The following is a 15,193-nucleotide window of genomic DNA, read 5'->3' as shown; positions in this document are numbered from 1 at the left end:
AGGAACCGTTTCCATGTACGATGCCAGCTCTCCATTGGTGTTGGCAATTTGTAGCCATGCAACAGCAATAATGATCTTTCCAGCTTCTCTGAAAGTTGGCACTTTAGGTCATTACTGAAATGAACAAAGGCATCAGTGATCACTGATGCCTTTGTTCATTTCAGTAATGACCTAAAGTGCCAACTTTCAGAGAAGCTGGAAAGATCATTATTGCTGTTGGATGGCTACAAATTGCCAACACCAATGGAGAGCTGGCATCGTACATGGAAACGGTTCCTCTAAGGAGAAAATTTCTGATTTTCAAACACATAAAAACAATTATAATAGGCAGCAGTAATAATAATAATAATCAAATAATAATAATCAAAGCTCCACTCTTGGTTTTTGAAATATGCAGGGATACTAAGCAAACTGCCTGCATTCATGCAAGCCCCAAAGACAATTATAAACTGTAGGGTCTGCACTAATAATCAAAGCAAAACTATGGGATTAGTCATTCTTTAATTATTGTCCTAGGAAAAAGTGCCCAAAGAGAATTGCACTTGCATTTTCCATGGGTACTTTCTACGTATGGCTTACTCGACTTAACCCCACCTGCAGGAATGTCACCAAACAATGCTGGTAAAATTGCATGTAATGGAGACAGCTTTGCATGCACTATTACTACTACTACTATTTCTACATTTCTATAGTGCTACCAGTCGTACGCAGCGCTTCACAATTGAACACGAAGAAAAGACAGTCCCTGCTCAAAAGAGCTTACAATCTAAATCAGGACAGACAGACAGGACCAATAAGGATAAGGGTAGGGCAGACAGAAGGACACATAGGGAAAGGGACTATTGAAGAGAGGAAGACAAGATAAAGGTTATGAGCAAGTGACGTTAGGAGTCAAAAGCAGCATCAAACAGGTAGGCCTTTAGCCCGGATTTGAAGGCAGCCAGGGATGGAGCTAGACGTAACGGCTCAGGTAGCCTATTCCAGGCATAAGGTGCAGCGAGATAAAAGGATCTGAGTCTGTAGTTAGCGATGGAGGAGAAGGGTGCAATTAGGAGAGATTTGCCTAGTGAACGGAGTTCCTGGGAAGGAGTGTAGGAGAGATGAGGGTGGAGAGGTAGTGAGGGGCTGCAGAGTGAATGCACTATCCCATGATATCCTTCAAACTGGTCCAGGTGTGCTCCAGAACTGATGCTCTAATGCAATGTTTTTAAGTTCTGTGAGATTATCAATCAAAAAAATGAGGACTAAAGCAAACTTTCCAACATTTTGGGACCTACTAACTAAAGTACCGTAAGGTTTTGCAGTTATTGCACATTATCTTCCAAAATTAATACATGATATGGACATGCTTTGGGAGGGACTAGAGAGGGCTCAAAATATGGATGTCCAACTCAGATCACAGAAGGAGAAGGGACGTCCAAGTCTAAAAAGATAGACATCATCATTTAGACCTAGTACTTGCCATGCCCAGATTACAGAAAGGTGCTGTCCACTGGAGGGATTAAGGCACAATACCTCCTTAATTCCCCAGTGGTTGCTATCCCCCTTCCTCTCCCCAAATCTGAAACCAGCAAGGGATACCAGGCTCTATGGCAGCTCAGGTATTATAGTTAGTGCAGTGGATGGACAACGAAGGGATCCAGATTCAGATCCCACTATAGCTCTTTTTTTTTTAACAGTGAGCCCTTCAGGGACAGAAAAATACCTACTGTACCTAAATATATAAGACATCTGCAAGCCTGAAGGCTATTGAAGTGGTGTACATTCAGATACAATAGGTATTTTTCTATTGCTGGAAGGCTCACAATAAAAAAAACCCACAAACAGCTGAATTGGGATTTGAACCTAGATCTCCTGATTTTCAACCTACTGCTTTAACTATTAGGCTACCCCTCTGCTCTGGATGGATTTCCATGTGGCTATGTTATATGACGGACTTTCCTATGCTTCCACATAGACGCCCATGCCCTTTGTTTCCCCCGTTCATAATTTGGACCTTTCAGTTTGTAAAATGGATGTTCATGCTGGACATTTCCAGTACATGGACATCTATCTCACATGTATTCTGGAACAGGCTGTATCCATTTGTGACATTCTGACTTGGACACCCATATTCTAACTTGGATGTCCTTTCTAAAATACCACAGTAATGAATATAAACCTTCTCTATGCCCTCATCCATTGGAAACTTTGTAAGCACTATGACATCACTAAACAATGGGCTCATGAATCTATGAGAATTATAGAGAATGAAGAGGTTGTAATCATTTGGGACATTCTCATTCCAACTAAAAAATTATGATGTAAGGAAACCAGAGTGGTTAAAGAAAAAAAAACATGAGAATGGCATAATAAGAGAGGTGCCAATGCCAAGTGATTTATCTCTGTGAATCATATGGAGAGGGAGAAGATCTAAATCTGTCTAGCTAAAGGTGCAGACCAGTGATATAGGAATGTACTGCTGCTGTAATTTTCAGCATGGGTCATGGGTAAAGAGACCAGGATGTGGGACCAAAAGCAGCTGAAGTCTGGAGCTGCAGAGGCTACAGCATCATGGTTAGATGGAGAAGGAACAAGGGAGCAAGAGACTGAAGGGAGAGGAGATCCCAGGGGCAGGAAACTCAAGCCACCACAGGTTCATTATTATCATGAAATGCCTAAAAAATAACTCATTTGGAGACATTTGCCATAAATTATTTTTTTAAGACATTTTGGATCTTACCTTCCCCAGGCAATGTGTTTCTCCCTGGAATATAAAGGTTATAACCACATTTGTTTTCAAGAACATCAAGTAATATATTGTGTACAAAATATTCCACAGTCTTCATTCCGGTTGTATTATACTTCCTAGGAAAAACAACATAAGCATCGTAGACCTTTCCATCTAAAAGTTAGAAAAAAAAAAGAATGAGCAGAATGAAGTCATCAATGCGATGGTTATACTTTCTTCCCATTGTAGTCCACTTCTCTATACATCTGTAGGTTTATAAAGAATTCAAATGAAAAGGTCAAATAACTAGTCATGGAGATAAAGTCACAATATGCACAAGTTAAATCTCGGTGCAAAGACACATATCAACATTCAAAAGGCGTTCAAAACCTAACAATATATATTTTTTTTACCTCTCTAGCGACTCGTTTCACATGAGAATTCATCTCATGATTTGCTCAACTCTTCATTGGTAAGTAAATTTATTTCAGCATAAACAATATCTTCATGAACTAAAATTTATTGTTCAATTTTATAGTCATTAATAAATAGTACTTAGCTTTCAAAGCAGGACCAATGTGCCAAGACATAGGCCATGTTTTGCAACCAATTATGCTGCGTCAGGGCAAAATCCTAGAAAAAAAAGTTATTTAAAAAAACAAACATCAAACCAAAAACCAAATGATGTATCACACCTTAACAAACATTTATTCTTACATGCTAATGCAAACACTGCTACTTATTCCAGCATAACTGCTTCAAAAATGGTACCTACAATGTCAGATGCCAAATTTAAAGTCACATGATCCAGGTCCACCCATGATGGACCCAGTAAAAGCTAAGGATCAGATCAAAGAATTCCAATCAGTCTCCAGATTGAGGCCAACCAGAGTGCCATGGACTGTCACGGAGTCCGGAGTAGTGAGCCCTTGGGCCACTGCCAGTGACCGGCAGCAGCAGGTGAACCACCCAGACAGGAAGTGAGGCTGAACACAGACAGGCTGGTACAAGCAGGACCGGAACTAGCAGGATGGGAACTGAAGCGGTAGATGAGCAGGGCTGAAATAAGGAGGACTGGAACAACCGGATTCTGGAACGGGTTTGGCTTGGCTGGAACCAGATTCTGGAACGGGCTTGGCTGGAACCGGATTCTGGATTCTCAAACAGAATTCAGGATTCTCAAACAGGCTTGGCTGGAATAGGATTCAGGATTCTTGAACAGGATTCAGGATTCTCAAACAGGCTTGGCTGGAAGAGGATTCAGGATTCTCAAACAGGATTTTCAAACAGGCTTGGTTAGAATGGAAGCTGAAAGCAGACAGGGTTGGAACAAACAGTGGAGGAACTGAAGCTGAAGATAAACAGGGCAGACACAAACAGGATTAGAACTGAAGCTGAAGGCTTGCAGGGCTGGAACAAGCAGGGTTGGAGTAGAAGTTGAAGACTGGCAAGACAAGAACTAGCAGGGCTGGAACTGCAACAAACACACACAGACGAAAACCCATCTGAAGACCTCTGTTGCAAAGGCAAGCCTGAAAGTTCCCAGGTGCTTAATAAAAGTAATTACAGATGAGGTCACTAGCAAGAGTGAGGCTTGGCAGCAAAAACACCAGAGCACGGCTTGGCTGCAAGAACACCACCGTGAAGCTTGGCAGCAGGAACACCAGGGCGAGGCTTGGTTGCAAGAGCACCAAAGTGAGGCTTGGCTGCAGGAACCCCAAAACAAGTCTGGAATGCTAGAACATCAGAATAGGACTGGAATGAACTCTGGAACATGTTTGGGAAACAGGAAGAAGACAGTCCACAGCAGCCATAGGGCCTGGTCACCAGGAGGTGAGGTGAGTGTAGGCATGGGATACAGTCACAACCGTGACACAGAGCAATCATATCTAAGGTGAAAATCCAATGTTGTTCCTTGTAATTTAATAATTTAACTGGATCTCTTCCTCCCGACCCATTTCCAACTAGTCAATAATATGTCAATTAATGTAACTGATGGAATAAATGTTATCACGCCAATGAGCAACTAAAGGTGCAGAATGGATATCTGCTAGTATGCGAGATTTATGTTCTGATAACCTTAATTTAACTGGTCTCGATGTCCTACCTACATAAATTCACAGATATCAAAATTTTAATGCAGCAAATATACCACTTAACAAATATGTTTCATTGCTTATAAGTTGATAAGTTTTATCCTAGTCAGTACACATAAAGCATATAAGTTTACAGATTTTTTTGAAGCCACCACTTGAGGCATATGTCCTTCATTCAGTCTGTTATCCCAGCTTTGCTCCGATACACTACCCCCTTTGCCTTTCCTTCAAATCAGAAAGGCGTAATGCAGATATTTTCAATCAAGGAGGAGAACGCTCTCCTCAAAGTACATTGATGAAAAATGAATAAGAAATAATAAAGCTCAATTTCCTTCTGTGTCACTGCGTTAGATAGTCATCTCCAAGTTAACTCGTTCCATACATGTCACCATACGTTTTTACAAGCAATGAAACAAATAAATCCTTTAATTCTACATCTCAGTGAAACCGATTAAATGCTCCTCTGCTTCTTCTCTATGTGGAACCACATTTTGAAGTCTTCTTCAGGAGAAGCAACCCGTATCATTCATAGTTAGTCCGAAGGGACTAACGTCCACCAGGCTACAACACAACCGCTCATTCCCAGCCGGATTTGAAGGAAAGGCAAAGGGGGTAGCGTATCGGAGCAAAACTGGGATAAGAGACTGAATGAAGGACATACGCCTCAAGTGGTGGCTTCAAAAAAATCTGTAAACGTATATGCTTTGTGTGCACTGACTAGGATAAAACTTGTTATCAACTTATAAGCAATGAAATGTATTTGTTGTGGTGTTATGGTATAAGCCAATCATCAGAATTAAATGTGTGGCATGATGTTGTGTTGGATCAGATACATATATATACACCAATATATTTGTGCAGCTTTTAAATATATATATATTTGACACTGCAGCAGAGAAATTGGTCTCATTCCAAAAGCCCTCTTCCCTCTCCCTTTGGGGAATATTTACAAGACAAAGGTACTGCTGCAGTGGCAGGGACCTCACCTTGCCTTTTCTCATTCCTTAAACAAAAGAGCTTCCTCTGCCCTCCCACCTAACAAAAGATTGACTAAGGTGGGCACCTGAATACCCCATTGAAAACAAAGAACTCAGGAAAAGCATAAACAGGACATTTGCTTGTCAAAGGTATACCTGCCCCTCCCATCAGCTTTCAGACATGTGCAGAAAGGAAGGCCTTGTATTGTGTATCTGCCCCAGAGACTGAGCAGGACATCAAAAGACCATTTGCCAGCAAAATCCAGACTGTAAGTCTCGTGATGTCATAAGACATGAGACCAACTCAGGGGTCGTGTGCAGACATGAGACCAAGATACCACAATGCTTTGCAAATGCCCAAGGGTCGTGTGGAAACCAGGACAAAGATCCACATGGCATATCCTCCTGCAGCTTGCAAGATATAAAAGGACAAGCTGTTTCCCAAGAGTCAGACTCTCTTCAGCTGCAAGCAACTCAGATGATCCACTTACTGCAGAAGCCCTGTTCCTGTCCTGCAAACATGTGCTTACCTAATGCTGTTCATACTGTGTAACAAGGACTTGTAAGTAACATAACTTTTGATCTAGACCTGCTACTTTGTTCTATTTTATGCACAAATTCTCTGTTCTAAGATCCTTTTTAAAACCTACCTCTCGTGTGCAATTGTATATTAAATCAACCTTTTTGAAGCTAAATACGGTCTCTTTGTGTTCTGAGTATATGGTATCTTTTATATATACTTAATTTATTTAATTTATTGCAATTATCACCTTTGGTGATTGGTGGAGAAATTAATATCCTAAAACTTACAAATACAGCACCTGCTCTTAAATTATAAAGAGAGGTGAGTTGCTCTAGAGCTATTTTCCCCAAAATAAATCATTTCTTGTAACAGTGGTATATTTGTTGCATTAAAATTTTGATATCTGTGAATCAATCCAACAGTGATGAGGTACATATTTGTCAATAAGTGTTATTAACTACCTCCCCCTATATAATTGGTCTCCTTGAGTATAATAATTCTACTTACATAAAAAAAAGATTGCAAGGACATGATATTAGATAAATCACATTAGCAGAGCCATAGTTGGTACTACTTCTAGAATAGATCTTAGGATCAAAAACTATTATAAAAGGTCCTTCAATCATTGCATCACACCACTGATATCTCCCACACTTCATATGGCCCAGAGTCCCATCCATTTCAAAATCATAATCCAGACGCTTGTAGGATAAAATCTCTTTGATGGCATGTTCTCAGCAAAAAAGCTATCAAAGGGGGGGGGGGGTGTAAAACATGCATGGGTGATTAAAATGTGCCAATACTTGAAAATCAATGATACCATTTCATTACTGTAAGATGTAAATGGAAGAACTACTGTAATCCATTCATTTTCCAGAGGAGTTGTACATTAAAACAATAATCTCGATGAGCAAAGCAATCCCACAAATAGATTTTCCTTATTACAGATTTAGGATATCCACAATCTTGAAACTGCTGAAATTAAAAAAAAAACAGTTTGATATTGAAACTGACAGGGATGAGCAGGTGCCTCGCACTTGCAAGAACTGGTCCTGCTTTGAAAGGTAAATACTATTTATTAATGCCTTTACAGTTAAACAATAAATTTTAGTTCAAGAAGATATTGTTTATGCTGGATTAAATGTACTGACCAATAAAGTGTTGAGCAAATTATGAGATAAGTTCTCATGTGAAACAAGTCACTACAGAGGTAAAAAATATAAATTGTTAGGTTTTGAACGCCTTTTCAATCTTGATGAACAGGTGGGGGGGGATGGGCCTGGGTCCACCTGCCTGAAGTGCACTGCACCCACTAAAAACTGCTCCAGGGACCTGCATACTGCTGTCAAAGAGCTGAGTATGACATTTCAGGCTGGCATACAGGCTGGCCAAAAAAAGTGTTTTTTTTTGGTGGGAGGGGGTTGGTGACCACTGGGGGAGTAAAGGGAGCTGATCCCCGCTTCCCAGACTTGGTCCTAAAAATAAATGGACCACGTCCGGCTGGCGAAATGCTGGTTTGAGCTGGCCATTTTTTTTTTCATTATAAGGTGAAGCCGGCCATCCTGTACCCACGCCCCCAACCCGCCCCCCGTCCCGCCCTTGCTACCCTACCAACATGCCCCCTTGAAGGTTGGCCAGCGCAGCAACAAAAAAGCAGTTGGGGTCGGCCAAAATCGGCTTTCGATAATACCGATTTGGCCGGGATCAGGAGATCACTGGCGATCTCCCAAATTGTGTCGGAAGATCGCCGGCGATCCCTTTTGAAAATAAGCCTGCAAGTTTCAAAATTCTACATTTCTGCTTTATGAGGTGGTTTTGAACACCAGTGGTTCAAATGAGCAGTGGATGAAGCTCAAAATGGCAATAGAAAACTTTTTGAATATATTCATATTATCATTGTGCAACTGGGAATACATGCTTATTTTTAAAACCTACCGAAACCATGCCTAAAACATGTGCTGCCTGCAAACAAGTAAAAGTAGTACGTTTTCTTTCACTCATGTAAGCCTTTTAAATTGCCTCCATTGTGTCTTTTATTGAAATCTTACTTTTTTCCTGGATGATAAAATTGTGTTATTTAAAAACAGCAGCTCAGAGCAGAAATAAACGCCTTTGTTCGCCAAAATTTCCAAGCTCTGTGAATAATTGCATATCGTTAGATATTCAGACTATGGCATTTTTTCTCAGGTGACAAGACATTTATGATACAAAAAGGAATAGGGGTGGACCTGCAGGTTTATTTAAAATTGTATAGAAAGAAAGAAAGTCCCAGAAAGTGGTGAAAATCCAAAATATAGAAGACACCAGAAGATAGTAGACATCAGCCAGTGTTTATTGTAGAACCAGACTTACAGTGGTGTACTGTAAGTTCATAAAAAACAAAATTTCAAAACAGGACTCAGCAGATTGAATACTAGTTGTTGTGCATGTTTGGAAAGGAATTGCAGCTGGAACTTTCTCTGATTTGGATCAATCTGTTGTTGTTCATAGATATGCTCAAAGTTCATTAGGTAATTGTGACTTCTGATGCAAGCAATCTCGCTGAAGCACTGCACTGTGTCGACTCTCAGTTTCAGCATTTGTTTTATATGCAGGCTCATTTTCGAAAGAGATGGACGTCCAAAAAGTGACATAAATCGGCATTTGGACGTCCATTTCACAGAAACTTCCAAATTGGTATAATCAAAACCTGATTTTGGACATCTTTCTCTGAAGTCCGTCAGAAGGACATCCAAATCTCAAGGGGGTGTATTAGGGGCGTGTTTGAGGTGGGACTTGGGCGTTCCTAAGACTTGGACGTCTTTCAGCCATAATGGAACAAAGCAAAAACTTCCAGGACTAAAACTTCAACGTTTTGAGCTAGACCTGTTTTTATTACAATCAGGCACAAAAAGGTGCCCCAAATGACCAGATGACCACTGGAGGGAATCAGGGATGACCTCCCCTTACTTCCCCAGTGGTCACTAACCCCCTCCCACCCTCAAAAAACGTTATTAAAAATATTACTTACCAGCCTCAGATGTCATACCCAGGTCCATGACAGCAGCATGCAATTCTCTGGAGTAGTTTAGTAGTAGGTGCAGTGCACTTCAGACAGGTGGACCCAGGCCCGTACCCCTCCTACCTGTTACACTTGTGGAGGAAACTGTGAGCCCTCCAAAACTCACCAGAAATCCACTGTACCCACATATAGGTGCCCCCTTCACCCGTAAGGGCTATGGTAGTGGTATACAGTTGGGGATAGTGGGCAGTGGTGTACTGGAGCAGGCTCTCACAGGCTCGCAAGAGCCGGTTGTTAAGTTTTTAAGAATTTTGGGAGCCGGTTGTTAAAGAAGGCCCTCCATGGCTACTTTAACAACTGGCTCCCAAAATGTGGGCTTGGGCCCCCTGCTGAATTCTCTTTTACTTTGCTGGTGGGGATGCTGAGCCCTGCCAGCCAAGTAAATAGACTGCTGCTGCTCCCAGCTCCTTGTTTCCAGCTCTGAGCAGAAGGCTGGGACTTCAACAGCATGTGTGAGAAGTTTCAGCATGCTGCTCTGAGCAAGACGTTGGGAGTGGTGGCAGTCTATTTATTGGTTGCCAGCAAAGGTATGCCTAGATTGCCCGCACAAAGGGAGGGAGGAGAGAGAGGCAAGTGTTGTTCCCCCCCCCCCCCCACCCCCGGCCACTCCAACTGCAGAGCTGGCTACCTCCGGAGAAAGAGCCTGTTACAAATTTACCAGTACACCCCTGATAGTGGGTTTTGTGGGGCTCAGCGGTCAAGGTAAGGGAGCAATGGTCAGATATTTACCTGGGAGCATTTTATGAATTCCACTGCAGTGTCTCCTTAGGTTCCCTATTGCTGTCCTGGGATGTCAGGGGGACCAGTCTACTAAAAATGTTGGCTCCTCCTACGTCACAATGGCTTGATTTTGGATGTTTACACTTGGACGTTTTGGGGTTTTTTCAAAAATGGCTGAAAATCAGACTTTGATTTTTGGCCATTTTCGAAAAAAAACCAAAACGTCCAAGTGTAAACATCCAAAATCAAGCCTTCCACATCGCACAACGACCAAATCATAGGACCACCATGGTATTTTCGAACAAAAGATGGACGTCCATCTTTTTCGAAAATGACCTTCTTCCCGGTTTACAATTTGGACGTCTTTGTAAAACGTCCACATTCTGATTTAGATGTTTCTTTTGCAAATGCCCCTCATGGACTTCTAATAGGCTGCTGTAGGTTTTTTTTTTTTTGTTACAGAAAACATTGACTGGCTTTTACTATCTTCTGGCGTCATCTATGTAATGGAGTTTCACCACTGTCTGAGGCCATCTATCTCTATAGATAGATAGATAGATCATTTTAAATAAGCCTGCTGGTCCTCCCCTTTTTGTGTCAGTATTTGCTCATAGGAGCATTTTTTCTTCATTTGTTGTATTGCTTCTTGTGGTGTTGGAATCAGATATTTGTGCCAGTGTGGAGAGACACTCGGCGGTATCCTACAAAGATTCATTTCTATGCATAAATCTTTATACACCGGTGAATTTCATAGCACAGTAGTTATATTACTTGGAACTGATTGAAACCACTGTAAAGCATAAGCAATACTGCCATGCATATGTTTTACATATAGAATGAGAGTGTGTGCCTCTCCATTGCAAGACCAGAGTCAGGATCTGGATACTGTTTTTAAAGAAAATTACTTATGAATCTATATCCACTTACCATCAGCTATTTTGACTGGTTTAAATATTTCCCGGTAAAGTAAGACAATGTCAACTCTGCAATATATATATAAGGTGATCATGAAGACTATACTAATCAGTAAACCAGTAAAACTTATCAACACATGTTTTCTGTAATCATTAGCTGCAGAACAAAAGAAAAAAAATCATTAATAGTATTAAAGAAAATAATACAATTATCATTAAACAGGCATATATACTGATTTCAAGTAAGTACATAAGTACTGAAGCTTCCGAGTTACAACAATACAATAACTGTACCCTCCCAATTACCTTGTGCAAACTCCCACCCACCCTTCTAACTGCTCACATAGGGGCCCTTTTACTAAGCCACATAAGCATGTACATGCGTCCTACATGCATCAATTTGGAACTACTGTCCGGCTACCGCATGGCCTGGGTGGTAATTTCATTTTTTACATGTGTCCACTAAAGTGTGCTAGAAATGTTCTGGTGCATGGCGCTGACCGGGCAGTAATTAACATTGTACGTGTGTAGACCATTAGCACCCGGTTAACAAGTGAGACTTTACCATTAGGTCAATGGGTGGCAATAAGGTCTCAGGCCCAAAATGGACTCCTGCCAATTTTTATTTTGCCGCACGTCCATTTTCGGCCAAAAAAAAAAAAGGCCTTTGTGAGAGAGAAAGAAAGAACCTCCACCCTGACGCTTTGTGCTTTGCTGCCTGTTAAGTAAATGAACATATGTAGAATTGCAATTAGGAAATGGACTTTGAATAAAATCAGCCGATTTTTGAAGAATAAAGCACTAAAAAAGTAGAAAATAAAGTAGAAAATACAAAAAATACACACTACAGGATCAATGACGATTTGCATCTGGCTGCCAGAAAACTGTACGTTAAGCAGTCTTGTTGCATCAATTCTGAAGATCCTTCACAACATATAAACATATGTCACAGAAGTGGATTTGAGCTTGGGATGGGTTTGATGATATAGATATATGTTGATCTCCGCACAACTTTACGTAGTACTGTCCAGATCTATGTCATATATTCCTATGGGCATCTCTAGCATTTAGCATGCACTAATCATTAGTGTGTGCTAAAAACATTAGCACGCCTTTGTAAAAGGATCCCTTAGGGCCCTGTTTACTAAGCTGCGTTAGCGGCGCGCTAGCATTTTTAGCACAAGCCTGCAGTATTCTTATGAGAGCCTACACGGTTAGCACCTTAGTAAACAGGGCCCTTGATTTATTTGTGTTTATTAATTGAAAACTGTATTTGCATCTGCTTCCTTTTCTATTGTATTTGCTGTTACAGTTCAGCCTGTTTACCTGATTTATTTATTCACAATTTGGTTTCTGTTTACCAGCTTGTCTTTTTCTGACCCTGTCACAACTTCTACTTTTGCTCAGGATCTAGTAGGACCCTGGTAATTTTTAACTAGATCTCTTGCTAAACATACCTGCAAGCAGATTTATTTAAGGGAGAAATTTTGCTGATCTCTCATCAATAAAGACTATCTTAAGAAAGTTTTCAATGCATCAAAATCCTAGGAAAAACATATTCCCCACGATATTCAGCTGGCGGCAGTGAGCGTATTCCTGGATATTCAATGTCGGGTCCTGTCTAGGTTTCAGCATTGAATATCCATTATTTTTTGAGCTGGCTAACAGCCAGCTAAGTCAATGTCAGGGCCACTGAAAGAGGGGGGGGGGCAAAATTTCACGGGCCCGGCCTCCAAGGGGTGCCCGGCACAAGCACTGGGGTCTTTCTCTCTCTCTCTCTCGCTCTCTGTCCTGCTCCTGAAGAAAACTCCAGTGCCTGGCCCCCTTTGAAGGCTAGGAAAGAGCGGATACAGCAGGGCTTTGGGCTAGGGCCTCTGGTTTGGCTGGCGGGGGTCCTCCCCGGGCCCCACCAGCAGAAGAAGTCTTTCTCCAGCCTGCTCTTCACTCTGCCGCATTGTCTGCCAAGCAGATGCTTTTTCCCTCAGGCAGCACATGCTCGGTTTCAAAACTGAGCATGCATGATGTGAGAGAAAAAGCAGCCGCAGGGGCAGGGCAGGGCAACCAATTGCGGCGGAATGAAGAGCAGGATGGAGGAAGGCTTCTTCTGCTGGCAGGGCCTTGGGATCCCTGCCAGCCAAAGTATATGTAGTTGCAGCGGGGGTTGGGGGTGGCAGTGGCAGGGTTCCTGGGGGGTGGCAGTGGTAGCAATCCGAGGGGGGGTGGCCCTGTCCCAGGCCCAGCTAAGTCTCTTGGTGGCCCCAGTCAACATTCAGCCCGTGACCGCATAAGCCAAACCACTTAAAGCTAGGACTGCTATATATGTGGCCCGATTTAAGCAGTTTACTTATGCGGTCACAGGCTGAATATGGGTACTTAACCCGACTCAACTCCTAGAACACCCACAAGTTAGCAGCTTTTGAGTTTGGCACTCACCGGTCATTTTCAGTGAAGATAACCAGTTAAGTGCCACTGAAAATGATAGCTGCGAACAAGCAACTTAACCAGTCAGCAGCTGTTTCAGACTGGTTAAATCATTTTAAATATCAGCCGGATTGTTAACAAGAAAGAAGAAAAAAGCTGTCCTCACCTGGCGGTATTAAAACAATTGTGGATGTTTGCCATCCCACAGAATTTAATGCAGTACAAGTAAAATTTGTATACAAGTCTTCTTCTTTGACTTCCATAATCGTTAAGACAGATACACCAAAGGTTTCGTTGTTAGACTTCTGAAAACTACAATAGTTAGAAACGGTTAGAAAATTGTGATTTTTCTTCCTTGAAAAATGTTCATTGAATGATGGTACAGTACACTTTACCTTTGCTTTCTTTCATGAAATCTTAATGGATCTAATTTTTTAATTTCAGTTTCATTTACTTTCCATGAGATAAAGGCTTCCATTTGATGGCCATACCCTAGAAAGGCCGAACAAGTAATATTGGTAGCTGAACCTAAAAATAAATCTGTCAATTAGTTTATGAATGCAATGCTTAAAAGGAAAAATAGAAAATGAGAGGCATTATCATTGCAGTTGATACTTTTTTAATGTTTCTGTATTGGTACACGCCAAAACAACCATGTGATCGCAAAAAGAACATCCTATATAATAATTCTCACCTCCAACATTCTGAGGCTGCCTGGAACCGTGGATCCCTTGGAGGTGGTCTGGATCATGTTGGAATAGATAATAGTGACGTCACACAACCCACACCAGATTGGCCAGTAGAAGGGAGAGGGGCGGAGCCACGATACAGGGAGCAGCAAATCTGCACAACACGGGGAATGCACAGCAGCAGGAACAGAAGCCTCTCTCACACAGTCACTCTCACATACACTCTCTCAAACATACACACTCAGAGGAAAACCTTGCTAGCGCCGGTTTCCTTTCAAACAGAAACAGGCCTTTTTTACTAGTTGTATTATAAATCTAGACACAATTTGCATTTAGTAGCATTTTAGGGCTACCTGGCACCGGGAAGAACCCTTGAGAAAAAATGACACTGCTTTCCACCACGAAATCCATTATTTTATGTCTTTAATACTCAAAACCATCTTATGATCTGATATAGTGCCATTCTGTAAAACGGACAGGAAGAAGGCATAAATGATCTAGCCAGTCAGGAGCTATGTGTTATTTAACTTGACCAAATCAATCAAAGAACAATTAGCAATGCTGGTCATATTTTCATAGAATTTGATTTATTCTTACCTCTAGAAGAAATATGACTGGAAAAATAATAATTCATTTTGAAAATTGATATTTAGGAGATGTTATTAAAAAATTACGGGTTTGCTGTTCATAGTAGGTTATAGGTTCACCAGCGACAGCAAACACATAACTCACTAGGCATCAGTTTTCACCATTTACAGAGATAAAATTAGACCATGTAACTCACTAAGGGATGTAATTGTCAATGTGGTCTGCCGTTGTGTTATTTTATTATTAACCTGTATTGAGGAGCCTATGACCCTTATTGCTTGAGGGCCCATATCACTGTCAGGCCACCCCTGGCAGCCAGTACTTGTTAAAGGAGCAATTTGACTCTTAAAATGTGTCACAAAGAAAGGCCTTATACATGGAGACAGAGATTTTTGTAGCGCCGGAAATGATGCATGCTGGGGGTGGGTACTAAAACTAGGCTGCTGCAGTAACATAGTAATGTGGTAACATAGTAGATGACGGCAGAAAAAGAC

At 41.4% G+C, this 15,193-nt stretch overlaps 1 protein-coding gene across 1 annotated transcript in view; it reads right to left on the bottom strand.

The window, feature by feature from the left end:
• IL1RL1 (interleukin 1 receptor like 1) overlaps positions 1 to 15,193 on the bottom strand; it is a 53,904-nt gene that overhangs the window by 1,370 nt on the left and 37,341 nt on the right. Inside the window, exons 7-10 of the mRNA XM_030202478.1 lie at positions 13,818 to 13,950; positions 13,589 to 13,734; positions 11,015 to 11,158; positions 2,723 to 2,884 (exon numbers count right to left, since the gene is read on the bottom strand). Coding sequence (XP_030058338.1) covers positions 2,723 to 2,884; positions 11,015 to 11,158; positions 13,589 to 13,734; positions 13,818 to 13,950 — 585 coding nt within the window. The remainder of the gene's footprint in view (positions 1 to 2,722; positions 2,885 to 11,014; positions 11,159 to 13,588; positions 13,735 to 13,817; positions 13,951 to 15,193) is intronic.

This window comes from Microcaecilia unicolor, chromosome 4 (assembly GCF_901765095.1).
Source record: "Microcaecilia unicolor chromosome 4, aMicUni1.1, whole genome shotgun sequence".
Taxonomy (NCBI): Eukaryota; Metazoa; Chordata; class Amphibia; order Gymnophiona; family Siphonopidae; genus Microcaecilia; species Microcaecilia unicolor.
The sequence above is the reverse complement of the archived record's forward strand: the minus strand, read 5'-3'. Positions and strand labels throughout refer to the sequence as shown.